This window comes from Chrysemys picta, chromosome 9 (genome assembly GCF_011386835.1).
Source record: "Chrysemys picta bellii isolate R12L10 chromosome 9, ASM1138683v2, whole genome shotgun sequence".
Lineage (NCBI taxonomy): Eukaryota > Metazoa > Chordata > Testudines > Emydidae > Chrysemys > Chrysemys picta.
In genome coordinates this window covers 102,907,437-102,923,424 of record NC_088799.1, presented here as the reverse complement: position 1 = coordinate 102,923,424, position 15,988 = coordinate 102,907,437, and the positions used below count along the sequence as shown (strand labels likewise).

General features: G+C 40.7%; 1 protein-coding gene across 21 annotated transcripts in view; it reads right to left on the bottom strand.

Annotated features, from left to right (window-relative positions):
* Positions 1 to 15,988, bottom strand: part of LRCH2 (leucine rich repeats and calponin homology domain containing 2) — a 110,479-nt gene that overhangs the window by 24,532 nt on the left and 69,959 nt on the right. For all 21 annotated transcript variants that reach the window (XM_024099797.3, XM_024099799.3, XM_024099798.3 and 18 more), the window contains 4 exons: positions 15,731 to 15,799; positions 10,709 to 10,757; positions 9,274 to 9,390; positions 1,460 to 1,504 (listed from right to left, as the gene is read on the bottom strand). In XM_024099797.3, the coding sequence (XP_023955565.3) occupies positions 1,460 to 1,504; positions 9,274 to 9,390; positions 10,709 to 10,757; positions 15,731 to 15,799 (280 nt within the window). The remainder of the gene's footprint in view (positions 1 to 1,459; positions 1,505 to 9,273; positions 9,391 to 10,708; positions 10,758 to 15,730; positions 15,800 to 15,988) is intronic.

Here is a 15,988-nt window from a genome sequence, read left to right as displayed (position 1 = left end):
TTCCATGCTCATAAAAAAAATAATGCATTCATTAAATTTGTGACTAAACTCCTTGAGGGAGAATTGTACATCTCCTGCTCTGTTTTACCTGCATTCTGCCATATAGTTCATGTTATAGCAGTCTTGGATGATGACCCAGCACGTTGTTTGTTTTAAGAACACTTTCACAGCAGATTTGACAAAACGCAAAGAAGGTACCAATGTGAGATTTCTAAAGATAGCTACAGCACTCGACCCAAGGTTTAAGAACCTAAAGTGCCTTCCAAAATCTGAGAGGGACGAGACTACTTTCAGAAGTCTTAAAAGAGCAACACTCTGATGCAGAAACTACAGAACCCGAACCACCAAAAAAGAAAATCAACCTTCTGCTGGTGGCATCTGACTCAGATAATTAAAATGGACATGAATTGGTCTGCACTGCTTTGGATCATTATTGAGCAGAACATGTCATCAGCATGGACGCGTGTCCTCTGGAATGGTGGTTGAAGCATGAAGAGACATCTGAATCTTTAGTGCATCTGGCACGTAAATATCTTGCAATGCCGGCTACAACAGTGCCATGCGTACGCCTGTTCTCACTTTCAGGTGACATTGTAAACAAGAAGCAGGCAGCATTATCTGCAAAGGTAAACAAACTTGTCTGAGCGATTGGCTGAACAAGGAGTAGGACTGAGTGGACTTGTAGGCTCTAAAGTTTTCAATTGTTTTATTTTTGAATGCAGTTTTTTTGGTCCATAATTCTACATTATTAAGTTCAACTTTCACTATAAAGAGATTGCCCTACAGTCTTGTAGTAGGTGAACTGAAAAATATTATTTCTTGTTTTTTACAGTGCAAATATTTGTAAAAAATTATACAGTGAGCACTGTACATTTTGTATTCTGTGTTTTAATTGAAATCAACATATTTGAAAATGTAGGAAAACATCCAAAAATATTGAAATAAATGGCATTCTATTCTTGTTTAACAGCACGTGCAATCTATCACAAATAATTTTTTTAATCTCTTGCCAGTCCTAGTATTAGCATTTCATGCTGATGGCTGCTATGGAAATAATATGGTGCAAAAAGCATAAGGAAATATTAACCGGCTTTTTGTGGAAGAGTCACTTCATCCGAAGTACCTAATATTGTGTATAGTATGTATATAGCAGTGTATACATTGCCTTTGTTCAGTTGAATAGCTGAACTATTACTAGTTCGGTACTATACTGGTACTAAAGTGTAAAAATCCCCAAATGCTTCATTGTCTCATTGTTTCCTTGTGTTCCCATCTGTCTGTATGCAACTGTTGTCTCTTGTTTTATACTTCGATTGTAAGATCTCTGAGGCATGGACAGTCTTTGTGTGATGTTTGTACAGCACCTAGCCCAGCGTGATCCTGGTCCACGACTAGGTGCTACACTAATACAAATAAATAATGAATTTTCTGAAGTATTTTTTACCACTATCATGCTCACCTCATCATTTTCATTTCCACTTGAACTCTTTCTGGAAGTCTTGTACTGCAAAACAGAAACAAGTTTTGTTTTTTTTTAAACAGGAAACATGGGTTTCATTTGTACCAAATGGAATCTCTGTCAGTCAAATTGCGAGACAGATGGGCATCATTCAGTAAACGTTTTTAAATGGTGAAGAACTCAGGGCTGGGAGTTAGCAGTTTCTAGTCCTGACTGCCACTAACTCCTGACATGATCCCGAGCAGGTCACGTTACTTACATTTGTCCATCCACATTACTTACCTATGTCACAGGGCTGCTGACAAGCTAGCAGTGCTGCAGAAGTAAAAACAAAAGGTTACTCACCTTGTGCAGTAACAGTGGTTCTTTGAGATGCATGTCCCTATGGGTGCTCCACATAAGGTGCGCGTGCACCTCTCAAGCCCTTGATCAGAGATTTTCCATTAGCAGTGTCCATTTGGCCTACTCATGCCCTCTACACCAGTGGTCTCCAAACTTTTTTGATCGCGCACCCCTATCAGTAAAAATTTTTTGAGCGTGCACCCCCTGCCGTGCTGACTCTACCATTTTTGCCGAAGCAAAAAAATAATAAAAATAAAAAAGCCGCTCGGACTCCCGCCTGACGAAGAGAAGGGAAAAAAGAAAAAGCACTCCTCCTGCCGCGCACCCCCAAGGATCCTCTTGCGCACCCCACTTTGGAGACCACTGCTCTATACAACCTCATGCCGCACTCTGAGGGCATATCGGGCTACACGGGCAAACTGCCCTCAATTCTTCTGTATCGGAATGCCCAACAAGAACAGTCTGAAGCAGAGGGGAAGGAGGGCAGTAGTGAAGCACCTATAGGGACGCACATCTCGAAGAACCAAAGTTACTGCGTAACTACTACTTTGAGTAGTGTCCTTATGGGTGCTCCACTTCAGGTGACTCCCGAGCAGCGTACTCACTGGGAGGGAGCGAGCGAGCTTCGGCATCAAGTCCAAGATCGAAGACAGTACAGCAGAACCAAGTGCTGCATCAGATCTGATGGCGTGAACTAATGCATAGGGTTGAGAAAGGTACGCACTGAAGCCCATGTAGCACCTCTGCATATCTCAGATGCTGGAATATTTTTGAGTAATGCTGTGGAAGTTGCTTGTGATCTTGTAGTGTGTGCTACAGTCCTTTGGGGAGGCAAAGCACCAGCTGCATCATACCAAGCACTAATACAGCCAGAGATCCATCTCTACCGTCTCCGTGAAGAGATCATGCACTTCTTTGACCTTTCAGCAATGGAGACAGAGAGTCTAGGTGATTTCTGAAATTGTTTAGTCTTATCCATATAAAAGACCAATGCCCATCATACAACTAATGTCTGAAGGGAAATCTGCTGAGATTTATGTGGTTTAGGAAAAAACCCCACTGGTGAAGATGGTTTAAATGGAAATTGGACAGCACCTCAGGTAAGAACTTTGGGTGCAGTCACAGAAAGACCTTGTCCTTGAAAAATATCGTGTGGGGGTCTACCATCAAGGCTCCAATTTCTCCAACCCTGAGGACTGACATAGCAGCTACTAGAAAGGCCATCTTCATAGATAAGTAAAGCAAGGAGCAGGTCGCTATCGATTAAAACAGAGGTCCCATAAGGTATTTAAGTACCCAGTTGAGATTTGAAGTCTGAGCAGGATCCTTAACATGTGGATGAAGATTACCCAGACCTTAATAAATCTCGATGACATTAAGTGCACAAAAATAGAAAACCCCTCTAGAGAGGAATTAAAAGCGGATATTGCAGTGAAATGAACTTTAATAGAGCGAATAGATACACCTGATTTTTTAAATCCAGCAGATAATCAAATATGGCTGATGGAGGAGAAGCTTCGGGCACAAGGCGGTGATGGTGATATCAGCGGTTGAACCTCTTCCATTTCTGAAGGTAAATAATTAGGAGTTAACTCCCTTTTACTGTTTAGTAATATTTGTACTCCTGTCGAGCAGGTGGATTTTAATCCCATGAGCCATCTAGGAGCCATGCCTAGAGATGGAGGACCTCTAGGTTGGGGGTGAAGCACATGACCTGCATCCTGAGAGAGGAGTTGAGGGACCGCTGGAAGCTTGAGCGACAGTTGGATACAGAGGTGAAGCAGGTAAAGATATCAAGCTTGTGTCGGCCAGGTCAGCACTACAAGGATAACCCTGGTCTTGTTTTGCCTGATCTTGTTCATCATTCTTAGCATTAGTAGTGTTGGAGTGAATGTGTAGAACAGGTCCTCTGTCCAAGGAAGCAGAGAGGTGTCTCCCAAAGAGTGGTGACTTAGACCTCCTCTTCAGTAGGATAAGAGGAACTTCCTGTTGTGGGATGTGGTGAATAGGTCCATCTGTGGAAGTCCCCACCTCTGGAATATTCCATGAAGGATTTGAGAGTTCAACTCCCATTCGTAGTCCTGGGAGGAGCGCCTGCTGAGTAACAGGCTTTGACATTTTGGACTCCAGGAAAGCAGCTAATAACTGAAGATGATGGACTACACAGCAGTTCCATAATTGTATAGCTTCGGTGTACAGGGAAGGGGATCTTGCGCCTTCCTGTTTACTGATATAGAACATGCAAGCCACATTATCTGTAAGTAATTCTGATTGATTTACCCTTGATAAGGTGTCAGAACTGAAGTGGGATAATTTGGAGTTCTTTACATTTAGCTGGAGACCCAATTCTGGAAGAGGGAGAGAGCTGTCTGGGTGGAAATTAGCACTGCTTTGTAAGACTGGGCCTTGACTTTTCAGATACAGGAAGACTAAAATTGCTTCTTGCTGAAGATAAGCAGCCAGCCCCACTTGTAGTAGAAAGAGCCTGAGACAAGAGGCCTGGTATCAGAAGCCCATTATGAGGCCTAAGACTTGAACAAAAGTAGTGGTCAAGCCTTGCTAATATAAAGCAATCTTAGCAAAAGTCAGGCTCTGCCTGTGTGCAGGCTCACAGAACCTGGCAAGAACAGGGCTGGTATTGCAGAAACATGCACACTCCTAAGTGCTAGGCACAGGACACTCACGCAAGCACATTCCAGAAGGGTGGTACTAGAACATCCCGACACCAAGTATAGCACGAACACACTCCCCGAAGGTGATACAAGGATACACTGACCCCCTCTTAGAGATAAGGTCAGGATGACAGTGTGATGGACAGAGATGTTTTGATTGAAACAACATATACAAGGTAATGGGTGGTAACAAACCATGTCATGGAGCAGTAACTAACTACGTCTGAGGGGCAACACGCAACTTGTTTGTACTGGTGTATAAAGATGGATCTTAGAAAGAGTGTCTTTGTCTGGCCTAGGGGGCAGCGGAACGTCCCACCACTGATTGAGCTGGTCCACTGTCATGGGCATACATGTGCTAGTGTAACTGTAGACATTAATCCGGGGAGCTAGGACCATGCTTCCTTGGCAATAAACCTGGCCGGGTGCCTTCGCTACTAAACCAAGTCTTGTGGTCTTATTGGGCAGTTCTATCTAGGTCTGCTGTGTCTGCCATCTGCGCAGAGCTAGGACAGCACTGTAAGAACAGACTCACGCAGCCAACATCTGACACCACCACTAAAAGCTTTAAGAACCCCTTTGGGGCTGAAGAGAGGTCAAAGGGAAGTACTAGATTTTGAAAATGATCCTGGCCCAGGATACCAGAGTGCAGGTATTTCCTGTGTACGGGACGTATCACTATATGTAACAAGGCGTCCTGTAGGTCAAAGGCCGAAAACCATTAAATTCTTAATGGCAGAATTCAACTGCCTTAATTATGAGACCATTCTTTCTGCAGTCTTCTGCCTCATTCACTACACACATCTAAACTTCTGGAACAAATGAAGCCTGGGACCTACAGACAATCGCTTCCTTTACTAGACAACCCTGGTTCATCCCCACAGGGTCCATCCTACGCACTGAATGAGGAATAGGTCCTATGAGGAAACAGAAGACAGCATCCCTGTTCATAGTTCAGGCACTCAGCCCTGGGCTGGAGCATGCTCAGTGCAGAGATCACCTTTGGAGCTTCTAGCTGCTAAAACTGAACATGTCTCTACTGAGCAAGTGTGAACTGCAATTTTTCAAAGGCTTATAAGTTGCCCAAATTTGGGCAGATTTTCATGGGGACAGCAAAAGGCACATCCTGGACACCAAGGCCACCATCTTGTAAAATTTCAAGTACCTATTCCAAAGCAGCAGCCCTAGAGATTTTTTAAAGAAAGGGTCACCAGAATTTTATAACATGGGCAAAGCAACATTCTTTGAATGACAAACGTTTTAGCTACAATTTAAAAAAAAAAAAAAAAAAAACAGTTTACAGAAGACACCTGGCATGGAAAATTACAGCCTGACTGTTAAAAATCTGGCCCAAATTATAAGCTACTGAAAACAGGATCTTATAATAGCAATGATAGAGCAACCTTAGTAATAAGTAGTGCTTCCAGCCCCACCCAAGAGGTATATCAATTTGAGCTGAAGTTTTCCCATGTTAGGAGTCTCTCAGTCTGATATATACTATATTAATTTCAGCTATAAATGGTTCTAATGTGCAGACGTGCTCTGCACACACAGCTGCAAGTGAAGTCAACTTGAACTGTACTTTGAGCATACACAGTCCTATCAAAATACCAAGTATACTGAAAAATCAGAACCTAGGTGGTTTAAGTTGGGCATCCAAAATTAGAGGAGACAACCATTTTAGCTGTGATCTCTCTATGCTTAAATCCCCCAACTGTAAAATTGGAACAACAACATCACCTAATCTCATAGGCATATTGTGAAGCTGAATTCATTAAAGTTTGAGAAACACTCAAATACTATGATGATAGCATCACAGGAAACACCGATGAGAAAATTAATAATTTTGTATTTAGACCTGGTTTGAATGGTGTACATTAAATGAGATCTGGGGCCACAATGAATGCACAAAACAAAAAGAAATATTGACTACCCATTCACTGTATGTTTTAGTCTATTAAAAGTTTCTCAGTACATTTTTGCAATTTTGACGGTCATTTCAGCTAAGGGCCATACAAACAGTTACACTGGCCATAAAGCAAATGTGAATAGAAAGCAAAAAAGAGCACATTAAGAAGATATAATCCTAAATTACATACCACCAAACTAGGAAGTACTCTGTGCAACTAGTGCCTTGAGAAAGCCAGACTCCATTCACATAGGTAGTGGACCACACAGAAAGATGATGAGTAAGATCAATGAGCTATGTGTCATCTCCACACCACCATCTTCTCAGAAATGGTGTTCAGCAGCCATATAATACTACAGGCATTGAAGTTTTCACAGTCACTTTACAGATGACACCATAGCGGTTGAGCAAATAATCTTTTCTGAAGAGGCCACTGATTTAACCATGCAAAGAATTATATCCAGAATGACAATGTGATGGTTAGTTATGAAATATAGAAATGTAATTAATAGCCAGGATGTGTTGCAGGGAGAAAGAGAAAAGCCCTTTTCACTCGACAGTAACGCCAACATGAGATCTCATATGACGGAAAGCACATTCACTGAAGTAAACCGAAGCACTACAAGGCTCTACTCAGGTAACAGTTTCTCTTTGAAGTTTGTTTTTGAAGTTTTTTTGTTGAAATATGGCTACTTTTAAATCTGTAGTAGAATGTTAAGGGAGGCTGAAGTGTTCTCCTACTGGCTTTTGTATGTTACCATTCCTGATGTCCAATTTGTGTCCATTTATTCTTTTACCTAGAGACTGTTTTGGCCAATGGTGAGGCTCATGTGGTTGGGTCCTCTGATGGTGTCGCTAGAGTAGATATGGGGACAGAGTAGGCAACGAGGTTTGTTACAGGAATTGGTTCCTGGGTTAGTGTTTCTGTGGTGTGGTGTGGAGTTGCTGGTGAGTATTTGCTTCAGGTTGGGGGGCTGTCTGTAAGCGAGGACTGGCCTGTCTCCCAAGGTCTGTGAGAGTGAGGGATCGTTTTCCAGGATAGGTTGTAAATCGTTGATGTACTGGAGAGGTTTTAGCTGGGGGCTGTACGTAATGGCCAGTGGTGTTCTGTTATTTTCCTTGTTGGGCATGAGCCACACCATCAGGGACTCATTCACCTGCACATCTACTAATGTGATATATGCCATCATGTATCAGCAATGCCCCTCTGCCATGTATATGGGCCAAACCGGACAGTCTATGTAAAGAGTCCTTCCCTTTCCCCCTCTTTGCTCCAGAGTCACATATAGTACTAGGGGACACACTCCTTGCCAGTTCTGGATGATGTACAGGGAGGTCTCCCCAGCCTGGGCCTGACTGGAGCCTTGCTGCACTCCATAAGGTGCTTCCGAAGCCAAAGTTCTCGCAGAAAAGCACAGCAGATATTGCATTTGATGGAGAAATGAGCTTCTCCAAGGCAGTAGAGGCAGTATGGTTATTGCCACTAGCCCAAAAGGAGCAACGGGAGGAGACGTGGTTTTTGAAACTTGGTATCCTAGGCATAATCTAAGTCCCATGCTGGGAGACTGGAAAGAATCTCACGTCAGAGAATCCAACACTAACTAGTGAACACCAAATAATAAATAAAATGAAAAAATTATAACAAAGTATCAGCTCTGGACATTGGAGGATTCTGACTCAGGCCATGCGGTGCTAAGAAAGAGCTGAAGAGGCGGTCGGTCAGCCCCACCCCTTATCTCCTCAGTGTGGAGCATGAGGAGAATAGGGGCACAGGTGTGGACTAACTGACACTATTTGCAATAATGTATTCAGTTGAATATACAGAGGCACCTGCACACAAAGAAGAAATTTGCTATTGGATTCAGTTTATTTAGATCTTCTATAACACTGTTAAAGCTGTCATATCTTTATAGATAGAAAGCCTAATCTGAAGCTCGTCACAAAACACCACAATTATCTACAGAAGTTGGGAAAAAAATTGACTTCTGCTCTGTTGCCTGTGATCTTGTGCCTATTTTGCATCATGCGGACACTGACATCTTGTGACCATTAGTCCACATTGCAAACAAACGGAAATAATTTCAGAGTATTTCCTCTCTCTCACCCTCAAGTTAATGCAGTAAGATAGTTACTAAATCAAACATGTAAGGGGGATATTAGCATACTGTACTAGGATATGGCAACTGATTTAAGATGTACTGTATATCTTAGACTGCAAAAATACCAAATTGAGCATCAACATTTGTTTAAAATAATTTTGCATTTTTTTGTGGTTTTAATCCTGGGTGGGGGGAAGAAGAGAAGAAATGATGGATGTTTGGAAGGTTTCTAGGTTAGGTTTTATTCTTTGCCTTCAGAACACAGTTTTAAGTTTACATTTGCTATTGAAGATAAGAGAAATAAGAAGCATTTCCTCACTCAGCTAAATGTTTCCAGTTTTCCTACACTCTTAAATTGCCCTGGAAGCAGATGTATTAATCTAACAGGACTGAACCAACGCAGAATATAACTCACGTGCAAGTTAGAAGAGAATGCTATCCCATCAGGCCCCTTCATTTAGTTACCCAAGAAAACCCACCTGCTTATCTTACAAAAGAGAAATAAAGCCCATAGTATTTTAATGATTCATGCCGAAAACACAGTATTTCAAAATATTGTTTGTTAATATGTATTTGATTAGATGATATACACACACTTACTTCTACAAATTGCAGCAGAGAGTGAACCAGAAGATAAATGTATCAGTTTGTATCATACTAAGTCTGGTGATAATTAAGCTCAATACATTGGCTTCCTTTAGGATACAGAAAAGGTGCTCAAGTTGTAACTAGAAACATTAGTTCTTCAAAGAGGGAAAAGAGGCAGCAAATGAAAAAATAAGTATACAATACCTTGAAATATTCCTTTCTAACTTGTTTGCTCCTCCTCCTCTCTTCATTCTGCCAGATAACAGGCTGTGTTTCTGGCCAGTGCTGCTCATCTGTCAGATCCTTTTGGTTTTCTAGTGGCTGCAAAGTTCAACAACGTTTTTAGACAGCAAGAATTTAAACATTAGCATGGATTATGAGGACACAAATTATATTACAGAGGTAAATTTGAACAGAAAAGTTGGTTTAACTAGAAATACTATTTATCTTGGGCCTTATTTGCCTCTGTTACGCTTCAGTTTTGCAGCATTGTAATTCCACCAATCTCTGATACAGGTCACTTCTACCGACAGCACTTCTTACATTTCAAGACTCTAAAATAAGTTATGTATGGGGGAGAGTATAAGTTTAACGATGGCCTTAAATTGTTACTTAATTTTTTTTTTTTTTTAAACCACAGCTTTCTTCATTATCCATGCTGGGCCTGATTTTCACAAATTAGCATGTACTGAAATTGTATACACTTACCACTAATAGGCATGCAAATGGAAAGGTAGATTTGTGACCAGCTATTCATGTGTGATTACCCTATTTGAGCATGCAGCGAGTCACTGTGCATGCAAATTGAGGCGTGCATAATTTTACACATCAGGTCAGTTATCCACTGATATTCTTTTTTTAAAAAGCATTTTCTTGTGACTCCCACCTACAATGAAATGTATGCAATAGATGGCACTATCTAAATATCCATCTTTACAACATGTAAATTAATATAATAATTTGAAGGAGACAATAAAAGGCTTATTCATAAAAGATCAGTGAATTTAAATAATTAAATGTTCTCATATCCACTAAATATAAAGAAAGATGATTCAAAAGGAGATATTTACCTACAAGGACAATGCATATAAATCAATCTACATTTCTAAAGCTGTCTTTGTATTACCACCTAAGGGCACCATAAAATGAACATAAAACTAACACTGAATTGAAATCTACAACCAAACATTTTGAGTTTGATCACAAACATTTCACAGCACTTCAATGTGTTTCCTACCCAGGAATAAAAAGCAAAACAAGAGATCTACAATATAAGGACTATTTAAAAGCTGAGAAAACAGAAAAATCTGTTACGCACAAGACAAAGAAATTATACAAGAATAAAGTAGGGCGAAATTAAGACCCATAATGCCTTAGAAGTAGTACATAGATCTTAAATTCATATAAGCATTATTTGAAAGAAAGAAAAATGAAGTCTGTATTAAAGATGCAATACAAAATGAAGAGGGACATTTTTAGATTACCTTTACATTTGCAACCACAATTATGTGGTATCTGCAAACAAATACATCTGTGAACACAAACACTATGCAAGTTATGCTACACCAGTAGCACATCCATGGATGAAATGATTATCAAGGGCTAATAAGGTGATATAGTTTTACATGCATATATTTACCTGCCATCTGTAAGGAGACACTGGAGAATTTGTTTCATCTGTTGAGACACTTTAAAAAAAAAACCACAAAAACTATTTGAATATGCATTTTCTTGGTTTTATTAACTATGTTGTTACTTTTTACACACTAATAGCAAGACTTCCAAAATATTTTAGACTAATATAGAAATTTGATATTTTAAGCAGATTTTTTGAGGTCTAAATTAGTGTTAAAAATGCATATTGTTATGAACACTGTTTTGATGTCTTGTGTGTTGCCCAACAATATTATAACCAATACTGTCAAAAGTAATTTTATGAGCTTTTGATTAAAATGTAATGAAATTTGAGATTTTTGCATCCAGATCCATTTTAAGCTCCTTTATAGTTTTAGCATACTATGCTTACCATTTTCCAAGCTTATTGCCAATACATACTACAACTGGATAACATTAATCTTTAAAATATTACTTGTGGAATTCAGTTACCTACTTTCTTCAAGAACCAGATACACCCTTTATTCAAAATTAACAGTAAAACTAAAGTCTGTTCTAATGCCATTTTAAAAGGGTACTTTCAGTTTAAGACCACACGCTTTTTTTTTTTTAACTGAATATTAAGAACATATAAGATTACTACAACTGAAAGTTCAGAGTAACAATTTCTCTATCGTTTCCAGAGTTTTTACTTTGTGACTGCAACAGCCCCGTATATAGTCAGTTTCACTGTTTGCCCTGTACGGTCAGTTTTTGTGTGTGGGGGTCCTTCACACAGCAATAGGGCAGAGAAATGTTTTAGAAGAGAGGAAAATTAAATTGTAGAACCTCAAAAGTTCACAGGGGGACTAACAGGTAGATATAGTATTTGAAACTACTTGTATTATTCAATTCAAAAAATGAGCTTAAAAAGTTTAAGTTCTTTGAACAAAATCCTTCTTCAAAGTTCCTACTTAAAACTCACTGCTTCAGTAATGCTTACCAGCAACTATCTTGGCTGACCTTGGGGACCGAACCAGGGACCTCCAGAGCTGAAAGCATGAGTCCCATCATGAGCTGAAGAACCAGATGCAGTAGCTGTGGGCTGCAAGAGATCCTCCCTTCTGAGGACTTTGCACAGAGAGGGATACATAGCACTCACCAAACAGTGGGTTACATTTAGAGTCATCTACAGCCTGGGCAACTGGATTATGATGTTGCATTATACAACATGACATCACTGCATACAACACAATAGAAAGTGAAGGATAAAAAAGCAGCAAATCATTTCTGATGACAAGGTGCTATTTCTAAGGTAACTGCAGCAGCTACAAAGTCGCTTAATACTCTGCCAAGACTTAGCAGGTAGATTTAAAAATAGGCATGAGATATATGATCTTTCTACAATACTGTTCTGGGGAGCAAAACTATAAATGTCACAAGCTGCAGTTTGGGAAACAGGCTGCAAAATTTCTACTGAGGGCTATTATAGGTTTGGTTAAAATCCTAATTTTAATTGCATTAGAAAATCTGAGGAGGAAAACCAGCAATGCCCATAACCAATGAACCAGAAGCGATCCTGGGATGGAGCGTTCACCCAATGAAAGGCCTGGAAGGGTTAAGATGGCTAAGTGAGCCAATTAACTGCCCAGGCTGCACCTGGAGGAGACAGGGAGCTCAGATGGACAGGAACAGGTGGGGCGGCCTAAATAATTCAGGAAGCTGGCAACAGAGGGGACTGCATGGAAGTAGTCTGTAGTCACTCCCTGGGTGAAGGGAGGTGTGGTTTGGACTATAGAGCAGTTGTTCTCAAACTAGGGCCGCCGCTTGTTCAGGGAAAGCCCCTGGCGGGCCGGGTGCCGCGTCTGCAGATTCGGCTTATTGCGGCTCCCACTGGCCGCGGTTCGCCGCTCCAGGCCAATGGGGGCTGCAGGAAGTGGCATGGGCCGAGGGACGTACTGGCCCCCCTTCCCACAGCCCTCATTGGCCTGGAGCAGCGAACCGCGGCCAGTGGGAGCCGCGATTGGCCGAACCTGCAGATGCGGCAGGTAAACAAACCGGCCCGGCCCGCCAGGGGCTTTCCCTGAACAAGCAGCGGCCCTAGTTTGAGAATCACTGCTATAGAGGATAGTCCAAAGTCACTCCCTGGGAAGAGGGAATTGGGAGGCTGACAAACCCGAGAGGGGGGAAGCTAGGAAAGTAGGACAAGGCTCAGGGGGAAAGCAGCGAGGTATGGGATAGATCAAACCTTGGCTGCCGATGACAGGGCCCCTGAGCCAGGACCCAGAGTAGAGGGCATATCCAGGTCCAGTAGGGGGCTACCAGCCACTGATGAAATGGCACCAGTGGGGCAGTGAGTAAGAAAACTGCCTGAACCCATTTTTCAAGAGGGACTTTGATAACCCGGGAGGGAGGGGGTGGAGAGAGGCAGGAAATAAGTATGGTGACCTGGCCAGAGGGGCCGAATCATGAAGAGGAGGCTGGGGTTCCTGGAGTGAGAGGGGTCCGCAGGGCGAGAGGACAAAGAAAGAGACACCATCAGGGGAGGGCACAAGGCCTGGCCGGACCTAATCCCCAGGGTGGCAAGCAGGTGGTGCTACCAGCAGTGAGTGAATCCTCTAAGAACTCATTTTTGGTTTAGACATGGATAATGTACCTTTTTCAAAAGGCACAATATACGTTAAGATGCTTGGAACCAGTCCTGTGGTGAGATACATCATACATAATTTTTAAATCACTTAAATATGTATTTATCATTTATAGACCTATTCACCAAGGAAATCCAATCTGAATAGAAAGCATTGAAAAACAATTATATTTAGAGAAAATTTTACTTGTATATCTATTTCCTATTAAATACTTGCAGTAATAAATGTAAGGGCAGAAAGGAAACAAAGATCCTGTTTTTAAGTTCCATCTACTTGTGTTGATTATTCCTTACTTGAGGAAAATCCTGTTAGTTACAGACTAGGCTGCTGAGGAGAGGATTATGTTGTCACAGACAAAGGATTAGGACTCTGGGGCTCTAATTTTACTGTTCAAAACGGTTCCGACATTAAAAGGGAAGTTTGAATCTGACAAATTTGTTTCTTAGAAATAGAATATCTATATCTATTGGTCCTCTACCTAGGACTGGTTCAAACTCAGACAAAAAGATGCTAGTTAAAATCTACCTTATGAAGAGGGCCTTCCCCCCCATGATCGCTCCTGAATATACCAAGTAATTGTAATTGTGCTCTCCCCTGCCCAGTAGCTGGGTTTAGGATTTGGCATTATTCACGGATATGATTTGCAGAGTAGCTTTTCCACTCCTGATGCTTCTATTTACAATTGGGAAATGTTTATTAGCAGCCACAAACAGCAAAAACCTCCATTAAAGAACTCTAGCAAACCAACAGTATCCCTAGAAAAAACAAACAAAATTTAGGATTAAAAAAGTTTGCTTTCAGTTTACTGCTCAATTTTAATGCCTAAATAACTTGGAAATGCACTGTTTACACCATATAGAAGTGTTTTTCAGATTACTAACAGTTTAAGTTAAACACCAAAACTAATTTTTTCAAGTTCTACTTAAATGTTCAAAGCGAGAAATTCAAAGTTACCCCCAAGTTATTCCTAATATAGATAAGAAACTAATCTGACTATATTTCAAAGAATAAAACTGGTAAATTAAACTCAATGGCCGAGAGAGCTTTTCACATTAGGGACATGCCAAAATTAAACAAAACTGACATCTAAGGGACACGATCAACTTGCATTTCTTTTAAAATTGGCAAACTAAAACAAATTCTTTTGACAGGGCACCCTTTCAAAGAGAGCGTTCTGAGTTTTTTCCTTAAAATGCCTTATAAAATTTTTACCTTTTATCTGTTCTTTTCAACCAGAAAGAAACAGACAAACTGACTAAAGAGGGCAAACAGTGAAACTGATTCTACACACAACCTGCCAAATGCGCCAAGTAAACAAAATGAAAAATAAAAATATTTTCACTGACTTCTGTCAGAATAATCTTGGATGTTACTACAACATATAGTAGGCACATATCATTCACAGAAAGAAATAAGTGAAAGGGAACTATGCAATTCATTCCCAAGTATTTCAAACATGCATTATCAGAGGAACTGGTGTAAGCTTTTAGTGATCTAGAACAAAATTCTTCAATTTATAACTGAACTTCAGCAATGGAATCTGGGCAACCCAAACCATACGAATGTTAGATACTTAGGTAAGATACTAGAATTCAATTCAGTCCCAATGGTGCAGGGAAGTGCAAACTGCACCTCACTGTGCCCACCAGGGACCAAGTGGAGAGAAAAATCAAGCCTGGGAAGAGCAGGCCTCCCTGCTAGCTGCTGAACCCCCAAGTTTTCCATTGAATCAGCTCCTCAACCAGACTCTCAGCTGTGAGAACCTTACTTGCTGAATCCCTCACCCCCCTGAGATTGATTTTCTGCTGCTGGGGACCGTGAGTCAGAGGGTGGTGTTAGCACACACCAAGCAATTCTGGCCTTTGTTTCCTAAAAAACATACCCCTTTATCAACACTGGTATAAGTAAAGTTTGGGTCTCTCATCACAAAAGGCAGATAAGGTCACCCAGTAGAGTAGCAATACAGTAAAGGGCACATTGCGGTCCGGAATACTAATCATTTTATGAACTCATGGCTGAAAGAATAAGAACTTTCAGTTTTTTTCACACCATGAAACGTGATATCAGATCTACAGAAAAATACACTGCTGTAAAATGTCTTAATGATCATATTATACCAGAATTAAACAAAAAATAATTTCTTGAAGGAGACTACCACCACAACCCCAGAACAGCTAAAAAGTGCTCTGGTATTATTATTCCAACAGCTGTATTTCACATCCAAATTTTGTCAGTGGAAGGAGTGTGAGGCTCCCACAAAAGTCGCGAACATTCAAGGGAAGAATTCAGTCCTCATTGTTCAGTGTTCCTTCCCTACCCTGTATAAAATGTTCACACACACACACACACACACACACACACACACACAAAAAAATCTTACTTCAGTACTATGAAAGAAAGCGCTAAAAATGTCTTAATACCTTTTTTCAGATTCCACAGTCTGCTTTGGCCTGTTTCTTGTGCTTACTGAGGTCGAATGATTAAGAAGCCTACAAAGAAAACACACATTTATCTGACAGCTCTCTAGTTAGCAACCTCTGTAAAGTATACAGCGCCTTCTCCATTAAATGCTTCCTACAAAATAAACACTGAATATTTAAGTGGCATAGATCTTACATAGAATCTGAATGTGCTTATATAAAGAAAACCCAACAGAGCCCAGTCCTGCTTCCACTGAA